General features: G+C 43.7%; 1 protein-coding gene across 8 annotated transcripts in view; it reads right to left on the bottom strand.

Moving 5' to 3' along the window:
• The window catches only part of LIMA1 (LIM domain and actin binding 1), a 104,872-nt gene that overhangs the window by 39,246 nt on the left and 47,829 nt on the right, over positions 1 to 17,797 (bottom strand). For 5 of the 8 annotated variants that reach the window (XM_032143829.2, XM_032143830.2, XM_058433481.1 and 2 more), the window contains 2 exons: positions 11,779 to 11,824; positions 2,792 to 3,256 (listed from right to left, as the gene is read on the bottom strand). In XM_032143829.2, coding sequence (XP_031999720.1) covers positions 2,792 to 3,256; positions 11,779 to 11,824 — 511 coding nt within the window. Of the gene's footprint in view, positions 1 to 2,791; positions 3,257 to 3,952; positions 3,971 to 11,778; positions 11,825 to 13,141; positions 14,256 to 17,797 lie in introns of those variants that run through there. The other 3 variants (XM_032143833.2, XM_058433483.1, XM_032143831.2) reach the window with 3 other exon arrangements.

Genomic DNA, 17,797 nt, shown 5'->3' with positions numbered 1-17,797 from the left:
TAATCCCAGCTCTTTGGGAGGCTGAGGCAGGCAGATCACCTGAGGTCAGGAATTCAAGACCAGCCTGACCAATATGATGAAACTCTGTCTCTACTAAACATACAAAAATTAGCTGGGCATGGTGGCGGGTGCCTATAATCCCAGCTATTTGGGAGGCTGAGGCAGGAGAATTACTTGAACCTGGGAGGTGGAGGTTGCAGTGAGCCAAGATCGCGCCAATACACTTCAACCTGAGTAACAGAGAGAGATTCTGTCTCAAAAATAAATAAATTAAAAAAAATCCAGACTGTTTTCAGTATGGACAATGACGCTTATTTAGAAACAGCAATAAAACCATGGGTGGCTGTGTTTTCCACTCCCTAAGCAGTCCATTAAGTGACAAATCAGGAAATTAAAAATGGTACACACAAAAAGCAATGAAACCTAGAAGCCCAGGTGAATCTTATGTCTCTTCCATCTTCTTGTTTTTAAGGGACAGGGGTCTTACTGTGTTGCCCAGGCTGGAGTGCAGTGGCAATCATGGCTCACTGCAACCTCAAACTCTCATGCTCAAGCAATCTTCTGCCTCAGCCTCCTAAGTAGCTGGGACTATCAATGCATATCACCACACCTGGCTAATTTTTAAATTTTTAGTAGAGACGAGGTCTGGCTATGTTGCCCAGGCTGGTCTCAAACTCTTGGGCACAAGCAATCCTCCCGCCTTGGGCCTCCCTAAATTCTGGGATTACAGATGTAAGCCACTGTGCCCAGCCTCTTCCATCTTCCTATACCTTTAGCAATCAATCTGGTTGCCCAGTGCTATCAGCCATCTAGTAGGATCTTTATTTTTATTTTTATATATTTTTTGAGACAGAGTCTCACTCTGTTGCCCAGGCTGGAGTGCAGTGGCATGATCTCGGCTCACTGCATCCTCCACCTCCCAGGTTCAAGTGATTCTCCTGCCTCAGCCTCCCGAGTAGCTGGGACTACCAGCACATGCCACCATGCCTGGCTAATTTTTGTATTTTTAGTGGAGATGGGGTTTCACCATGTTGGCCAGGCTGGTCTCGAACTCCTGGCCACAAGTGATCCCCCAACCTCTGCCTCCCAAAATGCTGGGATTACAGACTTGAGCCACCACACCCGGCTTAGTAGGATCTTATATGGAAAGTTTTTCTCCTCTCCAAGCAGCCTTAGAGAGATAGGCTTGTCCTGACCCACATCTCACTAGATATTTATGAGAAAAAGTGTCTCACCATATCCTTACACATAATCAGCATTTTTGTCTGCTACAGTCCCAGTCATTTCCTACCTTTGGCCAGTTTCAACATGCAGCAGCCTTTTGCACTGCATCTTCATTGTGTGTACTGGCATGACATCAGCTGTCCTGTTCCTAGCAGGGTCTGGGAGGAGGAGACGTACAATGGTGCTTTGAGTCACAACAAAGCCCCTTCCTCTCTATTTAGGATTTCTGACATTTTTTCCTTCCACTTAAAATTCTTCTTCCCATTTAAATAAAAAAAATTTTTAAATTAAAACCATAAAGGGGAAAGAAGAAGTTGGCAGGACTAAAGGTCTAAAAACTTGAGAGGGAAGAGAGTTAAGAAAAGTTATAAAACTGCTTTGTGGTTACATCTCTTGCCAACTGGTTTCACTGTTAAAGTAGAGCTAAAGCTCACGCACAGAGAAGTGCTGTAGCTTTACACATCGTCAAAACCTCGCACAACTTCAAACATGACCCCCAAACATTCAAGAACTTTTCTAATTCTAAGCAGAAAAGCGACTGGCACTGCAAGTTATGGGAAGGGATTGACAATATCACGCCTAATATAACTGAAGACTACAGGATGAGTTATTTTTTATCTCAGAAATAATGCTTCATATTATTATATTACTTTCCAAACATAGGGACTTGGGCCAAATATTTAGCTTAAAAAAAAATCCAGCTTTCCCATCTAGGTGGAATCTAGAATAAGGGATGGCTTTGCTCCCCATCAGGTCTGTTTATTTCATTATAACGACTGTTGTAACGAACCATCCCCATGTACAAAGCCAGATATATAGGAAAGTATGAGAAAACTGGAAAAATCTACCAGCTCTGTGGCCTCTGGATTGCGTTATAAATCACCAGCATATGTAACTCATTTTCTAGTTAAGTAATTCCCTCTGGGGACGAGGTCTGCAATCCACATGAAGGATCAAATTTCATTAGCAGTTGTAGGAAAACGCAACCCCGTGCATTTGCAAGTCAAAACTCCCGAAAGCTATAGCTAGTCTGGCTATCTTCATTGATTTTGCCTGAGAGAGGATTTTAGCTGATAGAAAACATTTGTTGGAAGGCACAGATGAGGAAGTTGAGAAGAAGAGAAGGGATTCAGCTAGCAGAGACAAGTACGCCTCAGTCTTAATGTTAAACTCCGGCCTTAACACTCAGTCTGCAGCTGTGTCCAAGCAGAGAGCTATTCGCAGTAATTCCACCCCCAAAGCTACAAATGATAAAGAACACAGGAAGACAATTTAAAAGGGCAAGTATACAAAAACACATAATCCAATTGGTATTAAACTCTCTTCATTTCTAGATAACAATTTGAATCCCAGTGTGAACTTGATCTAACATGAAATTGGGTCAGAGACTCACAAATCTTAGCATCTATGTAAATAATTCATTTGAGACTATTAACTTATCTAACTGGAATCAAAAGACATACTGACCACATATTCGCCTCTACTCAGAATAGCTGGATTGGAAAAACAGCTTTGTTTAGTACTTGAATTGGCTTTTTCTCAAGTTTCAAACCCGCCCAGTTCTTACCTTAGTTTGAGTTGGTCCACCCTTCTCAAACATCATCTTAAGCCTGTTCAGCGGAACATTATATTTCTCTATTTTGCCTGAAGCTTCTGTGTTTTCACTGATTTCTGATTTTTCTACTTCATGCCTGGATTCTCCTAGACAATTTTCCATTTTTTTACTTTCTGCTGAGTGGTCTTTAAGATCCTCACCGTCCTTGATGTGGGGATATCGACCCTGAACAAGAGCTTCAGGAGGTGACCTGAATCTAGATCTGGGGTGGATTTGTTCTTCTTGGTCAGCTTTGGCTCCAGAAGCAGCGTGGCTTGTCACTTCAGCAGGAGGATGGTCCGCTCTGTGCCTAATCTCAGTGCTGCTGTTCCGTAGAGAGTCTGTGTGAGACTCTGATCCCAGCCCTGGGTTCTCCCACTTCTTCTTTAACACAGTCAGGGTCCCCTTTCTAAAGTGCTGGGAGAGATTTTCGGTGTTCTAGAAGAACAAGAAGTAGGTGCCAGTTATAACTTGCCTGCTGAAACATTCAAACATGTTGTTCTTTGTAAAATGAAAGTTAAAACTCCAAGCTGCTCCTGGTCCACTGCTGTTTCAGACAGCTGTGAACAGTTACAGCCTTGCCACATGGAGAAAGCATCCACCCGGGAGAGGGAGAGGGAGAGGGGAAGAGAGAAAAAGTCAGGAACTGAAGCAGGAAGTGATAAAACAGGATGGCCTTATAAGGACAAAATGAGAAGAAAGGCAAGCCCAGCTCTAAGGATAGTTACATGCCAGACAAGAGATTTTCACCCAAAGATTAATGGGGAAAAAAACAAGAAAGAAAAAGCAAAATACAAGTGCTTGAAACACTGTAACTACACATCAGCAAAGTTCATCATTACCTGCCATAAAATAACATGGTAAATTCTGCTGTTTTTTTTTTTCTTTTAAATAAGACAAAGATGCAGGATAGCTGAAACTATACCATTAATTATGGATAGTGGCAGTAAGGGTTGAAACTATTTGTAGAACCCTGGCGAAGTCCCCAGACTTTCCAAGTATTTGCATAAATATTTAGTTATGTCTGACATAATTTACATGCATATGAGCAGTCAAATTTTATTTTTCATAAGAATTTAATCTTTTTTTTCCCCCTGCTCTTCTCTACAAGTTTATCTGTGTATAAATTCTCACTTATCAGGGCTGGGCACGGTGGCTCACGCCTGTAATCCCAGCACTTTGGGAGGCCGAGGCCAGCAGATCACGAGGTCAGGAGTTTGAGACCAGCCAGAACAACATGGAGAAACCCCCGTCTCTAAAAAAGAAATACAAAAATTAACTGGGTACAGTGGTGCACGCTTGTAGTCCCAGCTACTCTGGAGGCTGAGGCAGGAGAATCGCTTGAACCTGGGAAGTGGAGGTTGCAGTGAGCCGAGATTGCGCCACTACACTCCAGCCTGGGTGACAGAGTGAGAGTCCATCCCCCTACCAAAAAATAAAAATAAAAAATTCTCAGTTATCAAGAAATTCACTGTTTTACAGATCCTCTGGTTGTAAAATATGCAGGCTTCAAATGCAAATACCACTACTCATCACTCAGACGATCAAAGGACACATATTTACATATCTAAGAGAGTTCACTTTCACTAGGGCCAAAAATGGAATTAATTTATACATATAAGACAGACTGAAAACAACCTGGAAATTGTCACTGTTGTTCCATAATAGAGGAAGCATGCTTGTTGAAAATTAAATGTCCCGGCCGCGCGCGGTGGCTCATGCCTGTAATCCCAGCACTTTGGGAGGCCGAGGCGGGTGGATCACCTGAGGTCATGAGTTCGTGACCAGCCTGGCCAACATAGTGAAACCACGTCTCTACTTAAAATACAAAAAATAGTTGGGCGTGGTGGCACGCGCCTGTAGTCCCAGCTACTCAGGAGGCTGAGGCAGAAAAATGGCTTGAACCCGGGAGGCGGAGGGTGCAGTGAGCCCAAATCGCACCACTGCACTGCAGCCTGGGTGACAGAGCAAGACTCTGTCTCAAAAAAAAAAAAAAAAAAAATTAAAATGTCCCATACTTTGAAAGGACTGTACTCCTAAATAAATTGAACAGCACCACCTTCCCAACAAACTGCAAACTCCAGTACCTTCTCTCCTGTAGTCTGTGACTCACCGGTCTTTCAACTAAGAAAGAAAGGACAAACAACCTAGGAATTAAACAGGATTAGCTGCTATTTTGGGAATTAAGTCTGTCACTCTATTACTCTTCTGAAAATACTCTTGAGAGCCACTTCATCAAGTAGAAACAAGGCTTGAAAAAAAAAATTATAGAACTGCTTGATTCTAGTGTTTACATCTTAGCTTTTACAAAATGATCCATTGGAGGAAGAATGTATGGATCAGAGATATAAGAAGCTTAAAAAGTTTTCTTGCTAGAAAAGAGGGAATTACAAAACAGCTCCAGAAGCTGGTTCTACCCTAACTGCCAGCAGCATTCTTGGCTCTGTAAGGTCTCGTGCCACACAATGGATGAGTCATCTAGGTCTCTGACTTCACCTGCCCTTACTGTAACCACACAGGAGCCCTGACAATCAAAGTGGCACTTTGCCTTGGTAACTGGACACTGTTTTTCTCAGATACCTATCATATGATCAAAGTATACTTATTGACATGAAAAGATGCTCATAGGATACTTTTGAATGAAGAAAGCCAATTATAAGACAGCATGATCCCATTTTAATTTTTTTAGAGACAGGGTCTTGCTTTGTCACCCAGGCTGAAATGCAGTGGTGTAATCATAGCTCACTGCAGCTGTTTGACTTCCTGGGCTCAAGTGATCCTCCCACCTCAGCCTCCTGAGTAGCTAGGACTACAGGTGTATGTCCGCATGCCTGGCTTTTTTTTTTTTTTTTTTTTGAGACAGAGTTTCACTCTTGTTGCACAGGCTGGAGTGGAATGGCGTGATCTCGGCTCACTGCAACCTCCGCCTCCCGGGTTCAAGCAATTCTCATGCCTCAGCCTCCCGAGTAGCTGGGATTACAGGCATGCGCCACCATGCCTGGCTAATTTTGTATTTTTAGTAGAGACAGGGTTTCTCCATGTTGGTCAGGCTGGTCTCGAACTCCCGACCTCAGGTGATCTGCCTGCCTCGGCCTCCCAAAGAGCTGGGATTACAGGCATGAGCCACTGCGCCCGGCCCCAACTGTCTCTTCAAAATGTTCATAACATTATCTTATTTTTAATTTATTATTTTCTCAATTACAAAAGTAATAACTTATTGGGGGGAAACTCTCAATCAATATAGAAATATGTACCTGACATGAATAGATGCTGTAATACATGCCATTTTCCCTACTTGACTCCCCACCTCTCCCAACCTAGATACCCACTCCTGACAGTTTATATGGTATATATGTTGTCATTTTTTTATTTTGTACACTATATGTATTTTTTTGTACAAAATCATACTGTACTTACTGCATTTAATCACTTAATGTACTTTTGATATCTTTTCATGCCCATACATAAAATCTTCAATCTTTTTCCTTTTTAAGACGGAGTCTCACTCTGTCACCCAGGCTAGAGTGTAGTGGCACGATCTCGGTTCACTGCAACCTCTGCTTCCCAGTTTCCAGCAGTTCTCTTGCCTCAGCCTCTCAGGTAGCTGGGCTCAAAGGAACATACTACCATGCCAGCTAATTTTTGTATTATTAGTAGAGACGGGGTTTCACCATGTTGGCCAGGCTGGTCCTTACCTCAGGTGATCTACCTGCCTTGGCCTCCCAAAGTGCTGGGATTACAGGTGTAAGCCACCACGCCTGGCCGAAATCTTAATAACCATATAGTATATTATTACTGTATGTGCAATTACCATTCCCCCACTGATGAATATATGTATTGTTCAAAATTATTTGCCAACTGTTTAGATTACAATTTATATCTCATTATTACTTTAATTTACTTAATTAATTTACTTAATTTAATTACTTAATTTATGTTTATCTGATCATCAGTGAGGCTAAGCATTTTTCTACATTGTTACTTCTTTGTTATCTATTTTATTTATTTATTTACTTATTTATTTTTGAGACAGGGTCTTGCTCTATTGCCCATGCTAGAGTGCAGTGGCATGATCATGGCTCACTGCAGCCTTGACCTCCTGGGCTCAAGCGATCCTGCCACCTCTGCCTCCCAAGTATCTGGGACCACAGGCCCATGCCACCATGCCCAGCTAAATTTTTAAAATTTTTATAGAGAGGGTTCTATGTTGCTCAGGCTCAAACTCCCAGGCTCAAGTGATCCTCCCACCTCAGCCTCCCAAAGTGTGGGGACCACAGGTGTGAGCCACCATGCCCGTCCTCTTCTTTAAATACCTATTCACGTCCACTTACCTCAACTGCTAAAAGCACTGGAGGCTTCTGCTTTATTTTATCTCACTATAGCATTTGACATTACTGATCACTCTCCCTGGTAAAAATTGCTTCCAACTTTTCTGTGATACCCCTTTTTCTTAGATTTCTTCCCATTTTGAGATGCAAGAAGGGTGTAGGAAAAAACAATAATGAAAAAAAGATTTCACTGGGCACAGTGGCTCACACCTGTAATCCCAGCACTTTGGGAGGCTGAGGCGGGCGGATCACAAGGTCAAGAGATCGAGACCATCCTGGCCAACATGGTGAAACCCTGTCTCTACTACAAATACAAAAATTAGGTGGGCGTGGTGGTGTGTGCCTGTAATCCCAGCTACTCGGGAGGCTGAGGCAGGAGAATCACTTGAACCCGGGAGGCAGAGATTGCAGTGAGCCGTGATCACATGATCATGCCACTGAACTCCAGCCTGGCGAAAGAGCAAGATTCCATCTCAAAAAAAAAAAAAAAAAGATTTCTTTTCGTTTATCTGGCCACTACTCAGTTTCATAATTTAGTTATTCTTTTTCTTTTTTTTACAGGTTTCTCCTCCTCTGTCCTTCCCTTATATGGTGGGGTCCCTCAGGGTTTTTGTCTTAGGTCCTCTGCTTTGCTTACTTTACATATTCTCTGTATATGATGTTATCCATCCCGATTTCACCCACCATATAGATTATAACATCAACAAATACATAGATAGATCTATACTGTGTATCTATATAGACAGAGTTATAGAACTTGTCTCTAGGCAGATATCTCTCCTTTTCTACCAATTCTACCTGGAAATGCTAGAGGCATCTTAAACTCCTCCTTGATCAAGGTTGAAGTCTTCCCTTTCTTTTTTCTTTTGTTTTATTTTTATTTATTTATTTATTTATTTATTTATTGAGATGGAGTCTTGCTCTTTCACCCAGGCTGGAGTGCAGTGGTGCAGTCTTGGCTCACCACAGCCTCTGCCTCCTGGGTTCAGGCGATTCTCCTGCCTCAGTCCCGTGAGTAGCTGGGATTACAGGCGTGAGCCACCACACCTGGCCAATTTTTTGTATTTTTAGTAGAGATGGGGTTTCGCCATGTTGGCTAAGCTGGTCTCGAACTCCTGACCTCAGGTGATCCACCCGCTTCAGCCGGGATTACAGATGTGAGCCACCGTGCCCGGCCTGAAGTCTTCCCTTTCTTCCCTTCACTCCTCACTCTCTAACCTGTTTCTTTTCTCGAATTGTCTATCTTGGTGAATGCAACAAGCATCTTTTCATCTGTCAAGTAGGCCTGTTTCTTATGCCTTCATGCTGTGCGTGTGCTGCTTCCCCCATCTAGAATACAAAGCTTCTGCCACTCCCTGTCGCCTTTGCTTAGCTAATTCCTCTTGGTCCTTTAGGGTTGAGTCAGGCACTGCCTCTTCTGGGAAGCCTTCCTAGATGTAGCACAGTTCAGATCCCTCCTAAATTCTCCCCCAGCCTACTCTGAGTATTTATTTGATATGGTACTTATCACACCTGGGTTGTAATTCTATTTTCCAAATTCTAAACAGTCCCTTTGGAGACAGAGAATACATCTTATTCTTCTTGTGTCATCAGGAGCTGGAACATAAGAGATGCTCCATAGATAATTGTCTATACTCGTGGGGTCAACTTCTCTCATCCCACTGTCTTGAACCTAGTCCAATTCAGGCCTCTATTCTACCACTCCCAAACACCACAAGATGACTAATGACCTTCATGTTGCCAAATCCGATGGTCAATTCTCAGCTTATCCATGTGTTTGATTCTGTTAACTCCCCTTCTAGAAGCACTTTCTTCACTTGGCTTCTGGCAATTGTTTCCTCTGCTGGTTACTCCTTATATCTCCAACCTTTAAACAACAAGGTGCCCCTGAGCTAAGTCATGAGACCACTTGTCTGTCTACACTCACTTCCTAGCTTATCTCACATACCTCATAGCTTTAAGTACCACTGACACTTTGACACACGTCCATTTTATCTGCAGCAGATTTTTATATATATCCAAGTTCCTGCTGACATTTCCATTTGGATGTCTTAATAAAACATGTTACAGTTTACATGTGCAAAACTGAGCTTCTACTATTTCTCCCTCTCTAAATCTTCTTTTACTGTAGTCTTCCCTATCTCAATTAATGGTATTTTAATTTAATTGTGTTTGGGCCAAAAACATTGTTGCTATTCTTTTATTTTTTATTTTTTTGTAATAGAGATGGGGTCTGCTATATTGCCTAGGCTGATCTTGAACTCCTGACCTCAAGTGATCCTCCTGCCTTGACCTCCCAAAGTTCTGGGATTACAGGCACAAGCCACTGTGGCAGAGCCACTGCTGCCATTCTTGATTCTTCTTTCTCTCTACCTTCAACGTACATCCGGACCACTTCTCGACACCTATACTGCTACTACTCTAGTCCAAACCATATTATACCTGGCCTAAATCATTATCATTGTCTCTTAATTGGTCTCCATGCTTCTGCCATTATTGTTCCTCTACATTCTCTTCCTTCTATTTTTTTACATTTAAAAAATAGAGAGACAGGGTCTCGCTAGGTTGCCCAGGCTAGTCTTGAACTCCTGGCCTCAAGCGATCCTCCTGCCTTGGCCTCCTAAAGTGCTGGGATTAGAGCCTTCTCTTCAGCCATAAAAAAGGATGAGTTCATGTCCTTTGTAGGGACATGGATGAAGCTGGAAACCATCATTCTCAGCAAACTATCTCAAGGACATAAAACCAAACACCGCATGTTCTCACTCATAGGTGGGAATTGAACAATGAGAACACTTGGACACAGGAAGGGGAACATCACACACCGGGGCCTGTCATGTGGTAGGGGGAGGGAGGAGGGATAGCATTAGGAGATATACCTAATGTAAATGACCAGTTAACGGGTACAGCACACCAACATGGCACATGTATACATATGTAACAAACCTGCACGTTGTGCACATGTACCCTAGAACTTAAAGTATAATAATAAAAAAAGAAAAAAAAATTTAAGTCAGACTACATCACTCCTTTGCATATAAACCCTCTCCGAAGGCTTCCTTGCATTCAGAGTTAAAGCCCAGGTCTTTACAATGACACCATTTGACATTTCTCTTCTATTCCTCAAACACACCAAGACTGTTCTTGCCTGAGGACATCCGCGCAAGCGGTTCCTTCTGCCTAACTCTTCTCCCTGGCTCCTGTCCTCAAATCTCTGCTCAAACATTTCCTCATCACAGGCCTTCACTGACCACCCTAGGCTCTGTCCTCCTTACCTGCCTCATGCTGTTCCACAGTACTAATCACTACTGATACAATTTCTTTTTTAAATTTTTTTATTTTTTTTTTTGAGACGGAGTCTCACTCTGTCGCCCAGGCTGGAGTGCAGTGGCACAATCTCAGCTTACTGCACTCTCTGCCTCCCGGGTTCAAGTGATTCTCTTGCCTCAGCCTCCAGAGTAGCTGGGATTATAGGCATGTGCCACCACACTCAGCTAATTTTTGTATTTTTAGTGGAGACAAGGTTTCACCATCTTGGCCAGACTGGTCTCCTAACTTCAGGTGCTCTGCCTGCCTCAGCCTCCCAAAGTGCTGGGATTACAGGCGTGAGCCACCACGCCCAGCCAAACTGACACAATTTCTTTATTGTCTGTCTTTTGCACTAGAATGTAAATTCCATGAGGGCTGGGATGTAGTCTGTGCTTGGCATGTAGTAGGTGCTCGGTGAAAACTTGTTAAATGGATGAGAGTGAAGCGAAGGAACAAAGAAAGGAGCAAGTGGGGGGAAAAACAGAGGCAAGAGGGAAGGAAGAAAAGAAACCAGCAGTTGAGTAAAGTAATGGTAGTTTTTTCTTATAATGCACCAGAGGAGGTCCATTTTTTAATTACAGGAAAATTAAGCCAAGGACCTCAGCCTTAGAGAGAACAAATTTACAGGGACACATTATGCACTAATTTAAATAGGTTAGGTACTGAAAACTGCCAGGAGGATGTTTTTGTAATGCCATCCAAATTAAGGAATTATTGCCCAAACATATGAGTTTTTTCCCTCACAAGATTAAATCAAGTAAAATTTCAAAAGACATGTATTATTCAGCCTCACTGGAAGTTAGCAAGCATGGAGACTAGAGAACGGGTAGAAGCAGAGAGTTTATTCTGGAGGTTTTTGTCTTTGGTAGATCCTGCAGCTAGGAAACTTGCTAACTAGATTGGGTCAAGAAGTTTGCTTTAAACAAAAAACCCAGAAGATGACAACAGCTGCACAGCTACTACCATTTAAATGCACAGATGTAGAAGTTCTGATTGTCTGATTTGGAAAAAAGGAAGACCACCTAGGAAACCCTGTGTTCTCACTTGAGTAGAAGCCATTTTACTAACCTCAGGCAAGCATTTGGCCTCTTGTTCTTCACTCAACACAGGAAAGAAAAAGTGATTCAAAAGGAGAAACGCAGTGAAAAAATAAGATTCCCTGCACTGAGCCAAGTTGTCCTGAGCAAATGGCTCACAGATCACACCCGCTGGCACAAATGTCCACTCAGCTGACACAGAACCCAAGCCCCACAGAGGCTGCAGGTGGCTTGGCCACACAATTCTGCTCAAGAAGTGCCACGTGCCCTGGAATTTCTGAATACTTACACTTCTCTTCTTCTCCATGTTTGTTTCTTCAGCTGCTTTCTGGTACCTTCAGAGAAGGGAAGGAACGAATGTCTCAAATTAAACTCATATTTTTACTCTTTCAATTTTTTATCTTTTTTTGAGATGAAGTCTCACTCTTGTTGCCCAGGCTGCAGTGCAGTGGTGCAATCTCGGCTCACTGCAACTTCTGCCTCCCAGGTTTGAGTGATTCTCCTGTCTCAGCCTCCAGAGCAGCTGGGATTACAGGCACCCACCACCATGCCCAGCTAATTTTTGTAGTTTTAGTAGAGATCGGATTTTACCATGTTGGCCAGGCTGGTCTCGAACTCCTGACCTCAAGTGATCCACTGGCCTCGGCCTCCCAAAGTGCGTGCCCAGCTTTTTTTTTTTTGAGACAGGGTCTCACTCTGTTGCTCAGGCTGGAATCCAGTGGTACAACCATGGTTCATCATGGTTCACTGCAGCCTTGACCTCCTGGGCTCAAGCGAACCTCCTGTCTCAGCCTCCTGAGTGGCTGGGACTATATAAGTGCACACCACCACACCTGGCTTAATTTTTTTATTTTTGTAGAGATGGGGTCTTGCCATGTTGCCTAGGCTGGTCTCAAACTCCTGAGCTAAAGTGATTCTCATGCTTCGGCCTCCCAAAGTATTGAGATTACAGGCATGAGCCACCAGCCCGGCCACTTTCTTTTTTCTTTTTCTTTTTTTTTTTTTTGAGATGGGATTTCCCTCTGTCACCCAGGCTAAAGTTCAGTAGCATGATCTTGTCACACTGCAACCTCTGCCTCCAGAGCTCAAGTGATCCCACCACCTCATCCTCCTGAGTAGCTGGGACCACAGATGCACACCACCACACCTGGCTAATTTTTTGTATTTTTCGTAGAGACAGGGTTTTACCATGTTGACCAGGCCAGTCTCAAACTCCTGAGCTTAAGTGATCTGCTGGCCGCGGCCTCCCCAAATGCTGGGATTACAGGCATGAGCCACCAGGCCCAGCCCCCAGCCACTTTTAATCTTTAAGAAAACCAGTTCTGGGCTGGGTGAAGTGGCTCCTGGGTGAAGTGGCTCATGCCTGTAATCCCAGCACTTTGGGAGGCCGAGGTGGGTGGATCGCCCGAGGTCAGGAGTTCAAGACCAGCCTGGCCAGCATGGTGAAACCCCACCTCTACTAAAAATACAAAAATCAGCCAGGCATAGTGGCGAACACCTATAATCCCAGCTACTCGGGGGGGCTGAGGCACGAGAATCGCTCGAACCCGGGAGGCGGAGGTTGCAGTGAGCTAAGATCACGCCACTGCACTCTAGCCCAGGTGACAGAGCAAGATTCAAAACAAACAAACCCCAAAAAACAGTCTGCATACCTATTTCTGCCAGCAGTTGCTTTTAATCAACTCTATCAGAAGAAGCTGTAAATCAGAGCAGACCTCACTTCTGCAGCTATTCCAGTCATCTGCTCTGATATAACAACAGGATCCCCGTGGATAAGGTCAAATGCTGAAACAATTGGATAGAGCAGAAAGTCTAGGCTTCAAGCCCCAGTTTTGCCGCTTATTAACTGTGATCTCCGGCAAGTGACTTAATTTCTCTAAGCCTCAGTTTCCTTATCTAGAAAGAAGTTACAATCTACTTTCAGGATTGCCGGGAAGAGTAAATGTAATCATGTGTAAAAACATTTTGAAATTAGTTAAGTCCATACAGCAATGCATTAATTCCAACATATACATTTCCCCTCCCATATTTATGCCTCTGATATCTTACAATTGTTCTCAGCCAAATGGTTGAGAGATAGTCACATTGCCTGTACATGTTGAATTTAGTATAAGTTATTGATATTGTCATTTTAACTCAGTTAAAAGTATTTGATGGTACTACATGGTTTTGTTTTGTTTGAGACAGAGTTTCGCTCTTGTTGCCCAGGCTGGAGTGCAATGGCACAATCTCGGCTCACTGCAATCTCCGCCTCCCTGGTTCAAGCATTCTCCTACCCCAGCCTCTCAAGTAGCTAAGATTACAGGCATGTGCCACCATGCCCGGCTAATTTTTGTATTTTTACTAAAGACAGGGTTTCACCATGTTGGCCAGGCTGGTCTCGAACTCTTGACCTCACGTGATCCGCCTGCCTCAGCCTTCCAAAGTGCTGGGATTACAGGCTTGAGCCACAGCACACAGCTATTATTATATGTTTTAAATGCCACTTAAAAATGTCTTTTAAAAGATTATACTATGTTTGGCATTTAAGGAAAAATTATTTTACATAGGCACAAGAGTGACATGTGAGAAAAGTTTGTAATAAGCACTGATCAGTTTAATCAGCATTTTTTCTTAGAGATGCAAAAATAGTGGCACAGCTATAGTTGATGACATCTTAGATTTCATAAATAATTATTTGTTATTACTTTTATGATTTTGTCATTTTTATTACTTGGATTGGAAGACCTCTGAGAAAAAAATTAAAGTCCTTTTCAAGGAGGAACAGGTTTTCTCCATTTAAAGACTAAGTGGTCCAGAGATTTGTGCAGGTACAAGCTGCACAAATCTCCAGACCACCCAGAGCAACCTTTTTTTTTTTTTTTTTTTTTTTGAGACACAGTCTTGCTCTGTTGCCCAGGCTAGAGTGCAGTGGCGTGATCTCAGTTCACTGCAACCTCCGCTTCCCGGGTTCAAGTGATTCTCATCCCTCGGTCTCCCGAGTAGCTGGGATTACAGGCATGCCCCACCACACCTGGCTAATTTTTGCATTTTTAGTCGAGATGTGGTTTCACCATGTTGGCCAGGCTTGTCTCGAACTCCTGGCCTCAAGAGATAGGCCTGCCTTGGCCTCCCAAAGTGCTGAGATTACAGGCATGAGCCACCACACCTGGCCCTAGAACAACCTTAATCTGGCTTCCTCCAGGCCTCTGAGTCATGCATCGAAGTCAGCACCATCACGTGGAGATTATGTGCCTCTCCTTGGGTCTGCCTTAGCAGAACTCAGCCCCACCCCTAGAAAAGGGCACTGTTCAAAGGGCACTGTCCTCTGCCTAAAGGTAGAATTTCAGAATTCACGAGGCATTTGGAGTAGGAGGTAAAAGAAGAAGAAAAAAAGCAGCCTCAGGCCTGGTGCAGTGGCTCACACCTGTAATCCCAGCACTTCGGGAGGCCGAGGTGGGCTGATCGCTTGAACCCAGAAGTTTGAGACCAGACTGCGCAACACAGTAAAACCCTGTCTCTACAAAAAATACAAAAATTAGCCAGGTGTGGTGCACGCCTGCAGTCCCAGCTACTGGGGAGGCTGAGATAGGAGGATTCCTTGAGCCAGGGAGGTTGAGGCTGCAGTGAGCTACGATCACGCCACTGTACTCTAGCCTGAGCTACAGAGTAAGACCCTGTAGCTTGCCTTGACCTCCAGGACTCAAGCAATTCTCCTACCTCAGCCTTGCAAGAAGCTGGGTCTAAAGATGTCTACCATCACACCTGACTAACTTCAAAAAAATTTTTTTAGTAGATGTAGGGTCATGCTATGTTGCCCAAGCTGGTCTCAAACTCCTGAGCTCAAGTGATCCTCCTGTCTCAGCCTCTCAAAGTGTTGAAATTACAGGCATGAGCCACCATGCCCAGCCAAGAAAGAGTATTACATAAAGGGTCTTCCAATCCTATCACTTTTTTTTTTTTTTTTTTTGAGAAGGAGTCCTGCTCAGTCCCCTAGGCTGGAGTATAGTGGCGTAATCTCGGCTCACTGCAACCTCTGTCTCCCGGGTTCAAGTGATTCTCCTGAGTAGCTGGGATTACAGGTGTGCGCCGCTATGCCCAGCTAATTTTTGTTTTTTTAGTAGACACGGGTTTCACCAAGTTTGCCACGCTGGTCTTGAACTCCTGACCTCAAGTGATCCACCAGCCTTGGCCTCCCAAAGTACTGAGATTACAGGTGTGAGCCATTGTGCCCAGCCCCCAATCCTATCACTGTCTAATTTTAATAATCAGATATTAACAAGCATCTCAGTCACCACGTAGTACTGCTCTGCAATTGAGCAGAACTCTCTAATGGGGTAGGGTAAAAGGACTACCAAAAATTTCTGGCACTTCGCTGACCATAACTAGGAAGAAAGCGGGATTGGAACTGCTATGATTCAATTGACAAGCTGAAAATATATTTGCAACTTATATTACAGACAAAAAATTAATTTCCCTAGAATATAAATAACTACTAATCAACAGGAAAATGACAACTGAATAAATAAAAAGGCAGATATAAACATACAATTCACGGCTGGGTGCGATGTCTCACGCCTGTAATCCCAGCACTTTGGGAGATGGAGGTGGGTGGATCACCTGAGGTCAGGAGTTGGAAACCAGCCCCGCCAACCTGGCAAAACCCTGTCTCTCCTAAACATACAAAAATTAGCCAGGCGTGGTGGCAGGCACTTGAAATTCCAGCTACTAGAGAGATTGAGGCACGAGAATCGCCTGAACCCAGGAGGTGGAGGTTGCAGTGAGCCGAGATTGCACCACTGCACTCCGGCCTGGGTGACAGAGCCAGACTCCATCTCAAAAAAACAAAAACATACAGTTCACAAAAAGAACATCTCATGACTCTTACACAGAAAAGATGTTCAACCTCAAAATGCGAATTCAAACAATGCTAAGAACATTTTACCTATTAAGTAGGAATATATTTTCTTTTTTCTTTTTTTCTTTTTTTTTTTGAGATGGAGTCTCACTCTGTCGCCCAGACTGGAGTGCAGTGGCGTGATCTCAGCTCACTGCAACCTCTGCCTCCCAGGTTCAAGTGATTGTCCTGCCTCAGCCTCCCAAGTAGCTGGGATTACAGGCATGCACCACCACACCTGGCTAATTTTTTTGTATTTTTAGTAGAGATGAGGTTTCACCATGTTGGCCAGACTGGTCTCCAACTCCTGACCTCAGATGATCTGCCTGCCTCAGCCTCCCAAAGTGCTGGGATCACAGGCGTGAGCCACCACACCCGGCCGGAAAACATTTTCTTAAAAAGCTAATATGCGGGGGTTCCCTTTCTCGGCTTGGAGTCCTTCTCCCTCTGTCTCTGTATGGGGAAGCTGCTTCTTCCTTCTTTCTTGCCTATTAAACACTCTCCGCTCCTTAAGACCACACACACACACACACACACACACATACACGCACACGCACATGCACACGCACATGCACACAGCTAATATGCAGTTGGGTTGGGTAGCTCATGCCTATAATCCCAGCACTTTGGGAAGTGGAGGCGATAGGATTGCTTGAGGTCAGGAGTTCGAGGCTGCAGTGAGCTGTGATTGTATCACCAAACTTCTGTTTAAAACAAACAAATAAACAAACAAAAAAGGCTAATATGGGACACTGGTGACGGTATGGGGAAACAGGTTCTGTCTTACATTGCTGGTGGGAAGGTAAATTGGTAAAACCTTATAGAAGGCATTTTGTCTATGCCTTCTTTAATATCTGCCAAAATTATAAAAGCACAAATGTTATAATTTACCAATTCTTTCTGCTCCCAGAATTTATCCTATAGATACACTAAAAAAAGATTTTCATATTGGATTATTTATCATAGCATTAAATATAACAGCAAAAGACTGAGAACAACCTGAATGTCCACTAGCAGAGGAGTGGTAAATTATAATGTATACATATAATGAAATATTGTGCAGCAACAAAAAGGACAAAGGGAAGGTGGTAGTGATTGTACAATAATATGAATGTACTTAATGCCACTGAACTGTGTTCTTAAAAGTGGTTGGCCAGGTGCAGTGGCTCATGCCTGTAATCCCAGCACTTTGGGAGGCCAAGGTGGGCAGATCTCCTGAGGTCAGGAGTTTAAGACCAGCCTGGCCAACATGGTGAAACCCCATCTCTACTAAAAATGTAAAGATTAGCTGGGCATGGAGGCTCATGCCTACAGTCCCAGCAACTCAAGAGGCTGAGGCACGAGAATCCTTTGAACCCGGGAGGTGGAGGTTGCAGTAAGCTGAGATCACACCACTGCACTCCAGCCTGGGCAACAGAGGGAGACTCGGTCT

Source organism: Hylobates moloch, unplaced genomic scaffold, assembly GCF_009828535.3.
Source record: "Hylobates moloch isolate HMO894 unplaced genomic scaffold, HMol_V3 SCAFFOLD_22, whole genome shotgun sequence".
Taxonomy (NCBI): domain Eukaryota; kingdom Metazoa; phylum Chordata; class Mammalia; order Primates; family Hylobatidae; genus Hylobates; species Hylobates moloch.
Note: the sequence above shows the minus strand (reverse complement) of the source record. Positions and strands in the feature narration are given on the sequence as shown.